The sequence below is a fragment of the Cetorhinus maximus genome, chromosome 22, assembly GCF_964194155.1.
Source record: "Cetorhinus maximus chromosome 22, sCetMax3.hap1.1, whole genome shotgun sequence".
In the NCBI taxonomy this organism is placed as follows: Eukaryota; Metazoa; Chordata; class Chondrichthyes; order Lamniformes; family Cetorhinidae; genus Cetorhinus; species Cetorhinus maximus.
The window spans coordinates 53,763,466-53,780,957 of record NC_135900.1 but is presented as its reverse complement, the minus strand read 5'-3'; the positions used below and the strand labels follow the sequence as shown (position 1 = coordinate 53,780,957).

Below are 17,492 nucleotides of genomic sequence, written 5' to 3'. Positions count from 1 at the left end.
CTTTAGCAACCTGATGTGCTGCTCCCAGTGAATGTGTACCCGATCTCTGTTCTTCTATGTCACCAAGCCCTCTTCATTGTAGTTTTTACTTTTTTAAACTACTTTTTTACTACATTTTAAACAAAGTTTGTCACCTCACAGTCACAGACATTGAATATCATCTGCCTCTTTCTAAGCCCATTCTCTCATCTCTTTGCACTATTCCTTTGGCATTGTAAAGAAATAACTATATCATGTGCAAATCATGCCACCACTATCAGCCTATAACAAAATCATTGTGCACAGTTAATAGAAGGGCTCTACCCTGTTGGGCACAACTACTTATTTCCAACCACACTCTAACTCTTTTAACTCTGTCCTAACTAATTTTCAATGCAGTTTCTTATCTTCCCCTCATTTCATGCATCTTAATTTTCTACAGTGGTACCTTTACAAAAGGTTTTCTGAAATTTAATTACATTGACTGCATTTTCCCCATCTATCATGTCGGTTACCACTCAGAATTCTATGACATTTGTTGAGCACAATCATCCCTTTTGAAATCAGTGTGGGCTACTTTTAGTTTGTTTTTATCTAGATATGTGATCATTTCATGGTACAGACACTGTCACATGATGGTTATATTATTGAACTGATAATCCAGACACGTGGTCTAATGATCTGGAGGCATGGGTTCAAATCCCACAGCAGCTGGGGAATTTATTTCAATTAATTAAATAAATAATGGTGACCATGAAGCTGCCAGATTGTCGTAAGAACAGATCTGGTTCACTAATATCCTTTTGCTGAAAATCTTGTTGTCCTTCCCTGGCCTAGCCTCTGTGATTACACACTCACAGCGACAGCAATGTATTGACTCTTAGCTCCCCTCTGGAATGTCCTGGAAAGCCATTCATTTGTATTTGGCTGCTATGACAGAGTATAGAAACAAAATCTGAAGGGCCATCTGGCACAGACATAGGCATGGGGCACAATAAAGGCATGCTCGACGCAGTCAAACCTGCAGAATCCTAATGTTCTGGGGATAATACAAAATTGGGAGAGCTATCTCAGAGTAGTCAAGCAACAGTCTTTTCAGTCAGTCATCATTACAGAATCATATTTTCAGGCAATATCCCAGACTCCTCCATCCCGAGGTATGTCCATTGGCAGAGATTGTAGCACAATGGTATTCACTTAGGAAGAAGTGGCTTTGAGAGATCTCAACATTGACTCCTGATCCCAGACCCTATGAAGTCTGAAGGAATCGGATCAAACATGGTCAAGGAATCCTCCTGCTGATCACCATCTGCTGTACTCCCTCAATCAGTTCTTCACTTAAACGAAGTACTGAGGGCAGCGAAGACATTGAATGTTTTGTGTGGGGGACTTCAATGTCAGTCACTAAGAGTGGCTTGTTAGCACCGCTGTTGGCTAAGTCCTGAAGTGCATAGTTGCCAGACTTTGCTTGCAGCAGCTGGTGAAGGAATTAACATGGAAAATTCTACTTGTTGTCAACCTCACCAATCTACCTGTTACCTGCGGGCTGACAAATCCCCAGGTCTGGATGGCCTTCACCCTAAGGTCTTGAAAGAAGTGGCTAGTGAGATAGTTGATGCGTTGGTTTTAATTTTCCAAAATTCCCAAGTTGGAAGGTTTCATTAGATTTGAAAAATAACAAGTAACTCTGTTATTCAAAAAGGGAGGGGAGATAGAAAGCAGGAAACTATAGGCTAGTTAGCCTAACATCTGGCATCTGTTAGAAGCTATTAATAAAGATGTTTTGGCAGAGCACTTAAAAAAAAATCAATGCAGTCAGGCAGGGCCAATAGGGTTTTGTGAAAGGGAAATTATGTTTAACCAATTTATTGGAGTACTTTGAAGGAGTCACAATTGGATAAAGCAGAACCATTGGATGTACTATACTTAAACTTCCAGAAGGCATTTGATAAGGTGCCAGATCAAAGTTTATTGTGGAAAATAACAGCTTATGGTGTAGGGGGTAACATATTGGCATGGTTAGAAGATTAGCTAGCTAACGAAGCAGGGTTGGCATAAATGGATCGTTTTCAGATTGGCAGGATGTGACGAGTGGTGTGCCTCAGGGATCAGTGCTGGGACCTCGACTTTTTACAATTTATATAAATGACTTGGATGAAGGGACCAAAGGAATGGTTGCTAAATTTGCTGATGACACAAAGATAGGTAGGAAAGTAAATTGTGAAGAGGACAGAAAGAGACTACAAAGGTACATGGGTTAAGTGAGTGGGCAAAGATCTGGCAAATGGAGTACAATGTGGGCAAATGTGAAATTGTCCATTCTGGCAGGAAGAATAAAGAAGAAGCTTCATTATCTAAATGGTGAGAGATTGTAGAGCTTTGAGATTTAGAGGGATCTGGGTGTCGTAGTGCATGAATCACAAAAGGCTCGTATGCAGGTATGGTAAGTAATTAGGAAAGCTAACAATTTTATTGTTTGTTGTGAGGAGAATTGACTACAAAAGTAGGGAAGTTTTGTTTCAGTTGTACAGGGCACTGGTGAGAGGCCACATCTGGAGTATTGTGTACAGTACTGGTCTCCTTATTTAAGGAAAGATGTAAATGCGTTAAAAGCAGTTCAAAGAAGGTTTACTAGACTAATACCAGGAATGGGCGGGTTGTCTTATGCGGAAAGGTTGGACGGACGGGTTAGGCTTGCATTCACTGGAGTTTAGAAGAGTAAGAGGTGACTTGATTGAAACCTTTAAGATCCTGAGGGGTCTTGACAGGGTGGATGTGGAGAGGATGTTTCCTCTAGTGGGAGAATCTAGAACTAGGGGTCACTGTTTAAAAATAAGGGGTCACTCATTTAAGACAGAGATGAGGAGAAACTCTCCTCAAAAGGCGGTGGAAGCAGAGTCTTTAAATATTTTTAAGGCAGAGCTCAATAGGTTCTTGATTAACAGAGGGGTGAAAGGTTATCTAATGTAGGCAGGAATGCGGGGTTGAGGTTACAATCAGATCAACCATGATCTTATTGAATGGCAGAGCAGACTCGAGTGGCCTACTCCTCCTAATTCTTATGTTTGTGCATTTCTTACTGAGGATACCATCGACTGTGTTGTGTAGTACCATCACTGTGCTAAATGGGATAGATTCCGAGCAGATCTGGCAAATTAACACCAGGCATCTGTCAGGTGCAATGGGCCATTTGCAGCAGCAGAATTGTATTCAACCACAGTCTGTAACCTCCATGGCCCAGCATATCCCTCATTCTACCATTACCATCAAGCCAAGTGATTGGCTCAATGAAGAGTGGAGAATCGCATGCCAGAAGCAGCACAAGGTGCATCTAAAAATAAGGTCTCACCATGGGGAAAGCCACAAAGGCAGGACTACATGCGTTCGAAACATCAGAAGCAGCATGACACAGCTATGCAGTCCCACAACCAATGGATCGGATCAAAGCTGCCACACCTAATTGTGAATATTGGTGAACAACTAAACAACCAAGGGGAGGAGGCTGCATAAACATCTTCAGTGATAACTAAACCCATACAAAAGACAAGGTTGAAATGTTTGCGATCATCTTCAGCCAGAAGTGTTGTGGATGATCCATCTCTGCCTTCTCCTAAGTTCCCCATTATCACACTAGCCAGTCTTCAATAAATTCAATTCACTCCACATGATATCAAGAAATGGCAGAGCATACTGGGTATGAGTGGGTCCCAACAATATCCTGACTGCAATTCTGAAGACTTGTGCTTCAGAGCTAGTCTCATCTCTAGCCAAGCTGTTACAGTACAGCTACAACATTGACACATAACCGACAAAGTGAAAAATTGCCTTTTTACACAGAAAGGACAAATCCAATCCAGCTAATTACTGCCCATCAGCTTACTCTCAGTAATCAGAAATGCGATGAAAAGTGTCAGTGACAGTGCTATCAAGCAGCACAAACTTACCGATAATCTGATCGCTGAAACTCGGTTTGGGTTTTGTCAGGACCATTTACTCCAGAGCTTGTTATCGGTCCATATATGGGCTTAAGAGCTGAATTCCAGAGATGAGAAACTGCCTTTTAACATCCCAGCAACAATTGTCTAAGTATGGCGTCATGGAAAAAATTGAATTCAATTGAAGTCAATGGGAATTGGGAGGAAAATTGCCCATTGGATGGAAGTCACACTTAGCACAAAGGAAGATGGTTGTGGTTATTGGAGGTCAATGACTTAGCTGCAGGATTTCCTCAGGACAGTATACTAGGCCCAACCACCTTCAGCTGCTTCATCAATGACCCTCCCTCCATGTAATGGAATACTCTCCACTTGTCCTAGGTGATGTTGAGCTGCTTCCAAGCAAAACAGCCTGTTTGATTGGTATCCTGTTCACCACCTTAAACATTCCCTCCCTTCGCTGCTGAAGCACCATAGCTGCAGTGTGTACGATCTACAAGATGCACTGCAGCAATTTGGCAAGGCTTCTTCAGCACCTTCCAAACATACAGCCTAGAAGGATAAGGGCAGCAAGTGTGTGGAAACACAGCCAACAAGTTCCCCTCTGAGTGTTACATCACCCTGACTTTGAAATACATCACCATTCCTTCATCACTGGGTCAAAATCTTGGACTACCCTCCTAACAGCATTGTGGGTCTATCTTCTATAAATATGGATTAACAGCAGTTCAAGGAGGTGGCTCATTATCAATTACTTAAGCAATTGGAGATAACCAATAAATACTGATTTTGCCAGCAACGCGCCCACAAACCATGAGCGAGTTTTTTTTTAAATGGTGCTAACATTTTCCTTACCACAGATGTTAAGCTAATAGGCCTGTTGATACTTGGATTAACCTTTTTTTGAAAGGGCTACTACATTGTGCATTCTCCAGTCCTCTGGCACACATTAGCAATGATGCCTTATAATATTTGTGGCACCCCTGCAATTTCCTTTGTAATCTCTCTTGGGCTCCTGGGATGTATCTTGTCAAGCCCAGGCACTTAATCTTTTAGCTCAACTAGCATCTTAAAAAAATAAGTCATATTATAACTCAACTTGCTCTGGAGCACTTCATATGTAACAACAGTTTTAGGCCTGGAAAATGTTGTTTTAACCTGAACTTGAATGAATAGCAATTCAATCTATATAAGCAATCTGCTTTCTTTTGTAACAGTTAACAAAAGAAATCACACTCGTACTGCTCACAGGTGTTTTTGGTTAGTAAACTTAAATAAAGGTCATACTTGACATTTAAGGCATTTGGAAAAGCAAAGAACTTCAAGTCCTTAAAGGATTAGGTTACACTTTTCTACCTTTCAGCTCCAGTTACTGCAACAATTGCCAACAAGGAAATTTTGTAAAATTCACATGCTCATCATATACACTGTAGTTGAAAGCTCAATCTGCTCTGGGGAAAATGTATCCAGTTGTAGCCCAGGCTTTTGAGACAAGCTGAAGCCTTGAAGCTGAAAATTTACGGATATCAAAATGGAGTTGTGACCAGAGAAGGTGAGTTCAAATCCCAACTTGGCAATTGGAGAATTTGAACTCACTTCATTTTGAAATCTGGAAATAAAAGCTGTTACCAGTAAAAGTAACCATCAAGTTGCGGGATTGCATAAAAAGTCAACAGTTCACAAATGTTCATCTTAGTGAAACTAAATCTATACATTCTGCCTGGTCCCATACCCATTTGGGACCTCAAGCGTCCCCTCAAGCGACCTAGTCACTCAGTTATATCAAACTGCAACCAGCAGTTAGAGAGTCATTAGGGCAGTTAAAGACCATTCAACCCATGGACTTCATGCCAGTGCTATGTAGAGCAATCCGGTCAGTGCCATTCCACCACTCTATCCTTGTAGCACTGCAACTTTATTTCCCTCAAGTTCATGTCCAATTTATTTTTTTGAAGTCAGTGATCATCTTTGCTTCCAGGTCACTATCACTCGCTGTGTGTATAAAAAAAACACGTTTTTCCTCAACTTCCCCCTGCATCTCTTGCCTAAAACCTTAGATCTGTGGTGTTTCTATGTGGTACTTTGTCAAACACTTTCCTAAAATCCAGATAGATAACATCCATTGTATTCCCTTCATGGACCTTGTATGTTATCAAGCAGGATATGCCTTTTACAAATTCATGCTTAATTAACTAAGAATTTTTCAAGTGTTTGTTAATTTATTCCCTGATTATTGTTAAACTGACTGGCTTGTAGTTATTTGAAGCACCCTTTCTTGAATAAAGGTGACAGGACACGTCAACCTTACTCCAAACCTCTGCAGCTCTCCAGTATCTAGGGAAGATTGCAAGGTTATGGCGAGCCTTTTGGCTATATCAACCCCCAGTTCCTTTAGCAATCTGGGATGCACACCATCCAGAGCAGCCAACTTATTCATTCTTCAGCATAGCCAGTAATTCCTGCCTATCAACTTTTACCCCCTCAATTACCTCTACCATGAATCCTCATAATTGGTAAACGCTGATGCAAAGTATATATTAAATATTCTAGCCTTGCTCTGTGTCACACGCCAGCTGGCCCCACTTCCTCCTCCCCACAGGCTTATTAGAATATCCCCTGTGGCATGACCATATCTTTCTTGCTTGGCAATACTAACCATGTTCAAGAAGGTGGACCACCACCACCACATTAAGGAATGGGTAGTAAATACCAGTCCTGCCAGTGTTGAACACACAGGCCTTTTAGTCCCATGAGCATGTTTGCCATTCAATAGGTAGTGCAGGTGCCTTTGTCCCATGTCCCTCGATGCTTTTGGATAACAAAAATCAAATGAATGTCAGATTCAAAATTAACAATTAACCTGCATCAATTGCCAATAGTGCAGGAGAATTCCAAACCTCTTCCACCTTTAACATGTGGAAGGGTTTCCTAATTTCACTCCTGAAATGTCTGGCTCATTTTTTAGAGTGTGTCTCACTAGCCCAAGACTTCCCAACCAGCAGAAATAATTTCTCTCTATTTGTTCCCCCTAATACCTTGAAAATTTCAATCAAATCACACAACCTCCTAAATTTTAGGAATTACAACCCCAATTTGTGTAATCTCTCCATGTGATTTAACCCTTGGACTCCAGATACTGCATTCCCTCCAAGGCCAATATCCCCTTCCTAAAGTTTGATGTCCTGAACTCATGACAGTTACTCCAGGTGTGGTCTAACCAGGACTTTACATAGCTGAGGCATGACTTTTACCCCCTGCATTCTACTCCTAGATATAAAGGTTAGCATTTCTGTTAACCTTTTTTTTATTATTTTCTGCACCTGCTCATGATATTTTAATGATCCATGTACTCGGAGCACAAGTCTCTTTGAACCTCCACTGTTTCTAGTTTTTCCTTGTTTGCAAAATACTGTGTCTGCCTTTTTTTGGTCCAACCTGGATGGCCTCACATTCACAAACTCGCACTTAAGCTAACTGACTCTGAGCCAGAGAGATTTGACAGAGATATCTACTGCAGATGTGTTCACTCAGAACAGTTTCGCTGTCCATAAACACTCATACATTGCACTACAAATGCACAACTTGTTCTGCCATTTGGAATCTAGATGATTTATATTATTTGTAGCTACCACTACCACCAGAAGGACAAGGGCAGCAGGTAGATGGGAACACCACCACCTGGAAGTTTCCATCCAAGTCACTCACCATCCTGACTTGGAAATATATCGCCGTTCCTTCACTGTCGCTGGGTCAAAATCCTTTCTCCCTTTCTAACAGCACTGTGGGTGTACCTGCACCACATGGACTGTAGCAGTTCAAGAAGGCAGCTCACCACCACCTTCTCAAGGGCAACTAGGGATGGGCAACAAATGCTGGCCCAGCCAGGAAGCCCTCATCCCGTGAATGAATTAAAAAAAAAAAAAAATTAGTTTGTAAGTTTTTTGCTCTTCAGAATAACTTGCACTAAGCATAAACCACTTGGAAAAAATTAAAGGCCTGTATTGATTAGACTACTATCTAAACTTATCAGAAATAGACTTAAAACTTGCCCCTCATCTGAGGAGAAAGAAATCTTTTTCACCAGCCACTCACCAGCTTCCTTGCTAGGGTTATTGGGAGGGTTTAAATTAATTTGGCAGGTGTGTGGGCACCAGGAGGTAATATTAGAAAGGAACATCAAGGTGCATAGAGAATTGAGAGAGACAGATAACTTACTATTTCGTAATGTAATGCTGTTAGGGAAAATGGCAATCTAAATTAGGGTTACTGTGCGTATATGTGAATGCACAGTGTGTGGTAAATAGGATAGGTGAGCTGCAGTTGCAAATGGCCAAACAGAAATACAGTGGGATAATAGAGACCTGGCTCAAAAAAGGACAGTATTAAATATTCCTGGATACAAAGTGTTCGGGAAAGAGAAGGGAGGAAAGGAGGAGGGGTGGCAGTATTGATTAAGGAGAACATAGTGCTGGAGAAAGAGAATGTCCCAGAAGGATCGAGGACAGAATCAATTTGACTAGAGCTAAGGACCAAAAATGGTACAGTTACATTGCTCGGTATTACCTATAGCCACCAACTAGTGGGAAAGATATAGAGGAACAAATTTACAAAGAAACTGCAAGAATTAGAGTAATTATAATGGGGGACCTTAATTATCAAAATATAGACTGGGCTAGTAGTAGTGTAAAGGGCACAGGGGAAAAGAGTTCCTAGACTATGTTCAGGAGAATTTTCTACAGTATGTTTCTAATCCAACAAGAAATGGAGGCACTACTAGACCTAGTTCTTGGGAATGATTTGGGACGAATGGATCAGGTGTCAGTAGGAGAACATTTTGGGGACAGTATCATCAGATTTAGGTTGGCTATGAAAGAGGATGAGGAGCAATCCAAAGTAAGAATGAGTAATTGGAGGACAATCAACTTCAGTGGGGTGAAAATGTATCTAGCCCAAATAAATTGGAAGCAAAGATTGGCAGGGAAATCTAACTGAATAATGGGCTGCCTTTAAAGGGGTTTAGATACAGTGTAGGTATATTCTCACAAGAAGGCAAGGTAGGGCAAACAAACTCAAAACTCTGGGTAATGAAAGGAGGAGAGTAAGCTGAAGCAGAAAAGAGTTCAAAGGACAGGTGTCAAGTGGATAATACAACTGAAAACCAGGCTGAATATTAAAAGGTCAGAGGGGAAGCGAAAAAACAAATAAGAGAAGCAAAGTGGGAGTATGAGAAGAGACTGGCAGTGGACATAAAAGGTAATCCAAAAAAGACAGGATAGTGGCACAAGGTGAATTGCTCTCACCGAGTGCCAGCACAAACAGGATTGACTGAATAACCACTGTCTGTACTGTAACGATTCTATGATTAGCTTCTTCCCGTCTGCTGACACCACTATCAGTATTTTTTTTTAACCCCTCTTCCTTCCACTTGTGCTCCCATACCTCATGGTTCTTGAATTGAGACCTACTGCCAAGAACTGAAGTCTGAGATACTGTGGCTTCTAACACTTCATTCCGTTAGGCTCGTTCTCACTGACTCTGCTACTTTTATCTCGTTGGCCTCTTGTACTGTTTCCCCAGGCACTCTACACACATCCTGAGAATACTTACTAAAAATGCAACTGTTTATAATGGGAAATTCTATTGCAAGTTAACAAATGGGGTATTTGTGTTAAATATAAAAATATGACAAGTGAAATTTGTGGTATTCTGCATATGTTTTTTTAATATAAGCTTACTAGTTGCAATTTTGACTCTTTTTACAGGTGTAAACTGTTCTACAAGAAAGATGGGGATTTCAAAGAGAAGGGAATTGGTACAGTCCATTTGAAACCTGTGGCAGATCAGAAGATTCAATTGTTAGTGCGAGCAGACACTAATCTAGGTGAGTTGATTACCATTTATATTTCATTTGTTAGTTAACAAATTGATTATTTAGTTGTAGTAGTTTATGCCAAATACTAGTATTTGGTATTAAAAAAATGGTGAGGATTGGACACAATATTCAAGGATATAAAGTGTTCAGGAAAAATGGGGAAGCAAAATGGGAGATGGGTTAGCACTGCTGGTAATGGAAGATACTGTAGGATTGGAAAGAGAGGATGCCCTTGAGAGGGAATGGACATATTCGTTTGGTTAGAGTTGAGGTGAAAGTTAGGTCATGCTACTGAAGGGTATTTTATAGGCCTCCAAATAGGGAAAGATTGGGGAAAATCTGCAGGGAAATCAGAGATGTGCAAGACCTATAAGAATGGTGATGCTGGGGAACTTTAATTACCTAAGTATAGATTGGGATAATGTGAGAATGAAGGGAAAGGAAAGGAGGGAGAGGAATTCCTGAAATGTGTTCGTGTTGACCACTTATGTTCTTGGTCTAGCTAAGGAGACATTAGTAGATCTGGTGCTGGGAAATGAGATGAGCCCAATGGACCAATTGTCTGTGAGGGAACTCTTGGTTAAGAATGATTATCGTATCATAAGGTTTAGCTCAGTAATGGAAAAAAGCAAGGAACAATTTCAACTAGAATTTCTAAATTGGAAAAAGGTTAACTTTAATGGGATAAGAGGGGATCCAGCCGGGGTAAAATGGAACCCAAGACTTAAGGAAAAACTGAATATGAACAGTGGATGATCTTTAAGGAGTAGATGTTTCAGGTCCAGGTGAGATACACATGAACAAGGGTGAAACATATGAGAAACAGATCCTGGGCTCTTTGGATAATACTAAGGGATAATGTAATGAAACAAAAAATTGGCTGTATGATGCATATCAGATTAATAATGTTATCTCTCAATCAATATCATGAAAACAGATTATATGGTTATTACCACATTGCTGTTTGTGGGGGTGTGCTGTAAGTTTATTGGCTGCTGTAAGTTTATTGGCTGCTGTATATCATAGATTACACAGTAACTACACTTCAAAATGTACTTCATTGGCTGTAAAGCACTCTGAGACATCTGATCATGAAAAGTGCTATGTGTATGTAAGTCATTTTTTTCAATAAGAGCCAGGGAAAATGCAATAAGTTGAGAGAAGCGAAGAGTAAAACAAGACACAGAATTTGAAAATAGAATGAAAGTTAACATCACAAGGAACCCAAAAAAAAACTTCTACCAGAATGTAGAGTGTAAATGGGTTGTAAGAGACAGGATGGGTCCTATCAGGGACAAAGGGTGATTTATACTTAGAGGTGCAGGGTGAGGTTAGAATACTTAATGAGTTCTTTGCCAGGGAAGAGGATGCTGAAAAATTATCAATGGAAGTGAAAGATGGGTGAAAATTGATGGGTAGGATGTACTGGAAATGCTTAGTGGAAAAGTCACCTGGATTGCTTGTATCCCAGGTTGCTAAAAGAAGGTGGAGATGGAGATAGCTGAAATGCTTGCCATAATCTTCCAATTAATCATAGATACAGGAGAGGTGCCAGAGGATTGCAGAGTGGAAAATGTAACCACCGTTATTCAAAAAAAGTGTAAGGACGTTCCAAGTGACTATAGGCTGTTCAGTTTTTCATCAGTAGTGGCAATGTTTTAGAAACAAGAATCAAGGAGAAAAAATCAACAGATACTTTGAGGTTTGAGTTAATTAAAGCAAACCAGCGTGGATTTGTAAAAAGGATATTGCGCTTGACTAATCCTAACTGAATTTTTTGATGAAGTAACAGAGAAGATTGAAGGGAGTGCAGTTCATGTTGTCTATATGGATTTTAAGCCTTTGACAAAGTACCACATAAGAGGCTGGCAAACAAAATTGAGGTTCATGGAATAGGTGGGTCAGTGAATTAAAAAAAAATGGCTTAAGAACTAAAATAATAAGATGTGGTAAATGTTGTTTTTCAGACTAGAGGATGGTAGGCAGTGGTGTTCCTCAAAGGTCAGTTCTAGTATTACTTTTGACATGTGTAAATGACATGGATGTTGGAATAAGAGCCAAATTTCAAAGTTTGCTGATGAGACCAAACTTGAGGTGAGGCAAGCAGTGAGGATGATATCAATTGACTGCAGAAGGGTAGATAAGCCGAGCAGAATGGGCAAACAAGCGGCAGGTGGAATTTAATACAAATAAGTATGAAGTGATTTATTTTGGTAGAAGGAATAAGGAGAGGCAATACAGGCTTAATGGCACAGTTCTAAAGAGCGTGCAGGGTTTGAGTTACCTGGGGGTTCATATACATCTCTGAACGTAGCAGGGAGTAATGAACAAAGCGTACAGGATCTTGGACTTCCTTAATAAAAGTATTCAATACAAAAGCGTTGGAGAAGCTGGGGTTCTTCTTGAAGTAAGAGAGTTCGAGGGGTGGTATGATGGAGATATACAAGGTTACAGCGGGATTATGTGAAGTATAGATCAAAAAGCTGCTCTCATTAGCTGACAGTATAAGGGCTTGAGAGGGTATGGGGGGGAATGTGAAGAACCTTTTTACGCAGTAAGTGGTAATTACATGGAATTTGCTGCTTATGAGCAGAGACAATCAATGATTTTGAAAGGAAATTGGATGGGCACTCGAAGGAAATAAACTTGCAGTGCATAAGCAGGTGAATGGGACTGACTTGATTGCTCAACAGAGAGCTGGCATGGACTCGATGGGCCAAATAACCACCCCCTTAGCTGTTCTGATTCTGAAAGCGTATACCTTTAAATTTGTAGTGAGTACTTAGTCTATTATTCAATTTCTTTTCTCCACGTCTCTTCCTTTTTCCATACCTAAATTTGGCTTACTTGTAGAGGCAGCAAATTGTAAAGTAAGTTTTTTTTGATGCAATGCACTTCAGGCACCTGCTTGTTATTCCATTACATGGCTCCTTGTATGTTATGCAGAAGCTACCTCTTAGTTCCTCTGCTTTGTGGGAATGTGTTACGTTTGGATAAGTCTGCTGCAATTTACTGGGCAGGCTGATGCATGAAAAATGGCCACCTTGCCACAATACTTGAAAGACAAACTATACCACCTTCAGATGTTGCAAGGAAGAGAGAAAATGTAGCTAAATGGTAAAGGATGAGGTTTTCACTGATATAAGCCATCAGTAAAAGCTTTAGCCGTTTGGTAGTACAGAACTTGAGTATTGCTGGCAAAAGAGACATGCTATCAAAGCTTTTCGTTTTGCACTCATCAGGATAGCTCGCAAAAAATATCCAGCAATAACACGGGAACAGAAAGTTATACTGCATGAGAAGTGTGCTGATTGGTTGACAGGTGGACTCTGATGGAGGTGTCGCCATGGAGAATGCAGCATTGAGCAGTTCACTGTCCAGTTTTATTCAAATTCAAACCAGTAGGTAGACTCTGATTGTTCAAGGCGTTGCCCTGGGGAATGAACCAGGGGGTGACTATTCCCTAAGCTTTTTGCTTAGTTGAGAAAGGTGCAATGTGTGGACACGCTCCTTTTGTCTACAAAGGACAGGGCCCTGTGTGTGAATATATGTGGCTTCTAGCATGCGTAAGTGGGCCACATTGCGAGCCCAACTAACTATCTTAAATTGATTTTCAGTGTAATTCTTATCAGAATCGGGTTTGCTTAGCAGGTGTTGCCCAATCACAGAATCACATCTAATGTTGGACACTTTTGAGTTTTGCAAGCACGGGCTGGTTGGGTATGGTTAGTACTTCGCTTGTTACAAACAGCCAAAGGGATGTGCTGTTTGATACAATATGCCAATCGTCGGGACATAAGGCTTATATACCTGGCATCACACCAACACTGAAATTCATATACCACATTACTCATTTGCGTGACGGGCAGAACGTTTTTGGATTGCAAAACTCAAAACATAGTGTCCTACCACTATGATTCCACGATTGGACAACACCTGCTAAACAATCCTGATTGTGCCAAGAATTACACTGAAAACCACTAAGATTGTCAGCTGGGTTCACGGTGTGGCCCACTTACACATGCTAGATGCCACATATATTCACACACAGGGCCCTGTCCTTTACAGACAAAAGGAACATGTCCACACATTGCACCGTGGGTGTACCTACACCACATGGACTGCAGCGGTTCAAGAAGGCCACCACCACCACCACCTCGAGGGCAATTAGGGATGGGCAATAAATGCTGGCCTAGCCCACATCTCATGAATGAATTTTAAAAATGCGCCTTTTTCAACTAAGCAAAAACTGAGGGATAGCCATTCTTTGGTCCATTCCCCATGGTAATGCCTTGACTAATCAGAGTTGATCTGCCTGGTTTGAATTTGAACAAAACTGTGCAGTTAACTGTTCCATGCTGCATTCTCCATGGCAATGTTTCAACCAGCGTCCTTTTGCCAAACAATCAGCACTCTCTTCTCATGCAGTATAAATTGTTGTTCCCCTGTTACTGTTGGAAATTTCTTGCAAGCTATTCTGTTGAGGGCTTTAATAGCATGTCTATTTTCTCAGCAATAAATGTTTTGTTCATTTCTTGATGCAGTTGCCAAAATTAAACTGTTATAGACTTATTAATTGGAAATTGACAATTCAAAATGTGTTGTCCAGTAGAAAATGGAACTATTCAAAGGATTAAGCCTTCAGGGAAAATTGTGGGTAGTGGACCAATGATATGTTTACAAACCTGATGATCTATGGTTGGTTTTGGCTGGAATATAATCTTTGGTCAGTTTTACTGTGCCCAGGAAAATGTAGATAATTTTTACATTAAGAAATCAAAAGAATAAGGTTTAGATACATAAATTGGGCGATGGGGGAACATTTTCCGTTAACCAATAGGTCATTAATCAGAAGACTCTAATCAGAAGATTTTAGGATTCTGATATCAAGTAAGAGGCTGTTGAGCCATCAAATGGCCAATCCAGATTATTGGCAGAATCTGTAATTGCTTTTCAAAGGTAAGTCGATATATATTTGAAAAATAAAATTTCAATGTGATGGGGAATAGGATTATAGGAAATGGCTAGTAAGGTTCTATAATTTAACGGCTTTGACTTTCTTTTTCTGTTGATCAGGAAATATTTTACTGAACATTATGCTTCATCCATCACTGCCTTGTACAAGGACAGGAAAGAACAACATCCTCATTGTTTGCATTCCCAACCCCCCCATTGATGAGAAGAATCCTGGCACTGCTATTCCAATTTTGATTCGTGTGAAAACCACTGAAGATGCAGATGAGCTCCACAGAATTATAACCGAGAAAAAGGCCGCGCATCAAGTGTAATTCCTGCTCAATTTAGTGTTGTGAAGAGTTTTTGCCAAGTTGCTTTATTTCTCTGGGTTTTTTTTTTAAGTTAATGAGTATGGGAAATATGTTGGTTAGGCAGATTGAATTTCAGTGCAATCATCCTAATTTGGACATCCCTAGGTATTGTCCTTTTCATTTGGATGAAGTTGCCTTCTGCATACAATTGTGACCTAACTGATTTTTTTTAAGCAGCATTGATAACTCATTTTATACCTTAAATTTGATTAAATGGGGCCAGCATATTCAGTAACTCTGCAATTCTTGACCTGGAAGAATCTGCATGCTAATTTAGGGGATTGAAATTTAAGTTCTTACATCTGCTATTATTTGGTCTTGCTAAACCAGTTATTTTTCAGGTTCCTAGATGAACTCAAAGCTGCAGCAGTATTTGAAGCTGTTCTAATGATTGGACTATGCTTAAACATTTACTGTTTCCCCCACCCACCCCATTCCCATCCCCAAAAAGCCATGAGATTCATACCTCTTGTGGTAGAATAAGATAAAGTAATGAGCCTAGGAGAACTTGGAAACTAAAATGAGCAAGAAAGGAAAACAAAACAAATCAGAATCAAAAAAGTGATGATTGAATGAAAAGACTGTACAAGGACAAGGAAGGGAATGACAGGTGAACAGGATTGAACATAACCAGGTAGTAAAGAAATTATTGTTGGATTTTTGTAATTTCTTCCAAAGTCTCTTGTAGCCGTCCATTTTAACTGCTTGTCAGCTACATGATTTTCATTTCATGTCATAAAATTGTAATAAAAAAAACTACATTGAACCTGTTGATTTGTTGAGCTTGTTTCTTGTACATTGTATTTCATAAGTAGTTTCACTGTGCAAAAAAAAGTGCCATATCATGTGCGGATCTAGCTAAACTCAGTGTGGTAACCTAAATTGACCTTTTCTGCTGAAGTGCTCATAATTTCCTGCCACAGAATCTCCCTTGAATATAGCCTACTGGTGGTGTAAATTCCTCTGTTCAACATAGCTTTATCTATATACACAATCGTTACACAATTTAAATTTTCTTTAAATTTCTCTCTTCAGATCATTAGAATTGGCTAATTTTATAGCTTAATACATGATGCCCACTTTACATATCCTACAATGTGGTTCTGGAGGTTACCTTAAAGTTGCCATTTTGATCTTTTAAATTGCATATTTTTGATCTGAATTTTAAAATTTGAATATAGCCTGTATACATCTGGATTAGTGGACCTTGGGGGAAAAAAGAATGGAATGTTGGCATTTATTGCAAGGGGAATGAAATATAAAAGTAGGCAAGTTATACTGCAGCTGTACAGGGCATTGGTGAAACCACATCTGGAATACTGTGTACAATTGTGGTCTCCTTATTTGAAAAAGGATATAATTGCATTGTAAGCAGTACAGAGAAACTTCACTCGACTCATTCCTGGGACATAGGACTTATCTATGAAGAAAGGTTGAACAGGTTGGGCCTATACCCATTGGGGTTTAGAAGAATGAGAGGTGATTGTATAAAATCCTGAGGGGACTTGACAGGGTGGATACTGGGAGGATGTTTCCACCTATGGGTGAGACTAGAACTTGAGGGCACCATTTAGGAAAAATAAGTCTCCCTTTTAAGACTTGAGATGAGAAATGTTTTTCTGAGGATCGTTAGTATGTGGAATTCACTTCCCCAGAAAGCATGGAAGGCTCAGTCGTTGAATTTATTCAAGGCAGAGTTAGACAGATTTTTGATAGACAAGGGAGCCTAGGGTTATGAGGGGCATACAGGAAAGTAAAGTTGAGACCACAACCAGATCAGCCATGATCTCATTGAATGGCAGAGCAGGCTTGAATGGCCGAATTGCCTATTCCTGCTCTTAAATCGTATGTTTCGATGTTTGAAAGCCAAAGATAGGCAAATGTAGATTGGGTATAATCAATAGAACCAATGCGGCTTTTTCAGTGTTTAGCCTTGAACAGTATGTGAATATGAATCTACAGTATATAACTGTTAAAAACAGAACTGTATATCTTAAATCCTAACTATCAAAGCATTGAGCTGGACTTTGGTGCAGTGTGGGAGCCCTTTTTCAGCAATATGGAATTAAGCAATTTCCTTAGATTTAAGCATTCCTAGAATTTATCAAACTTGACAACTTTGTCATAGCCTTAGTGTGTTTTAAATGTTCATAAAATCATAGAATGAGGTCATTCTGCCTGTCACCCCTCATGTCACCTCTGGTTCTCTTGCCACTCATCTTAAATTTGTGTCCTCTGGTGCTCAACCCCTCCACCAAGAGGAACAGTTTCTCTCTACTCTGTCCAAACTCCTCATGACTTTGAACACCTCTATCATGACTCCTTTCAACCTTCTCTAAGGAGAACATGCCTGGCTTCTCCAGTCTGTCCTTGTAACTG

At 40.1% G+C, this 17,492-nt stretch overlaps 1 protein-coding gene across 2 annotated transcripts in view; it reads left to right on the top strand.

Moving 5' to 3' along the window:
• Positions 1 to 15,879, top strand: part of nup50 (nucleoporin 50) — a 79,120-nt gene extending 63,241 nt beyond the window's left edge. For both annotated transcript variants that reach the window (XM_078568334.1, XM_078568335.1), the window contains 2 exons: positions 9,677 to 9,795; positions 14,863 to 15,879. In XM_078568334.1, the coding sequence (XP_078424460.1) occupies positions 9,677 to 9,795; positions 14,863 to 15,074 (331 nt within the window). In that variant the 3' untranslated portion in view covers positions 15,075 to 15,879. The remainder of the gene's footprint in view (positions 1 to 9,676; positions 9,796 to 14,862) is intronic.
• Positions 15,880 to 17,492: the final 1,613 nt, after the last annotated feature.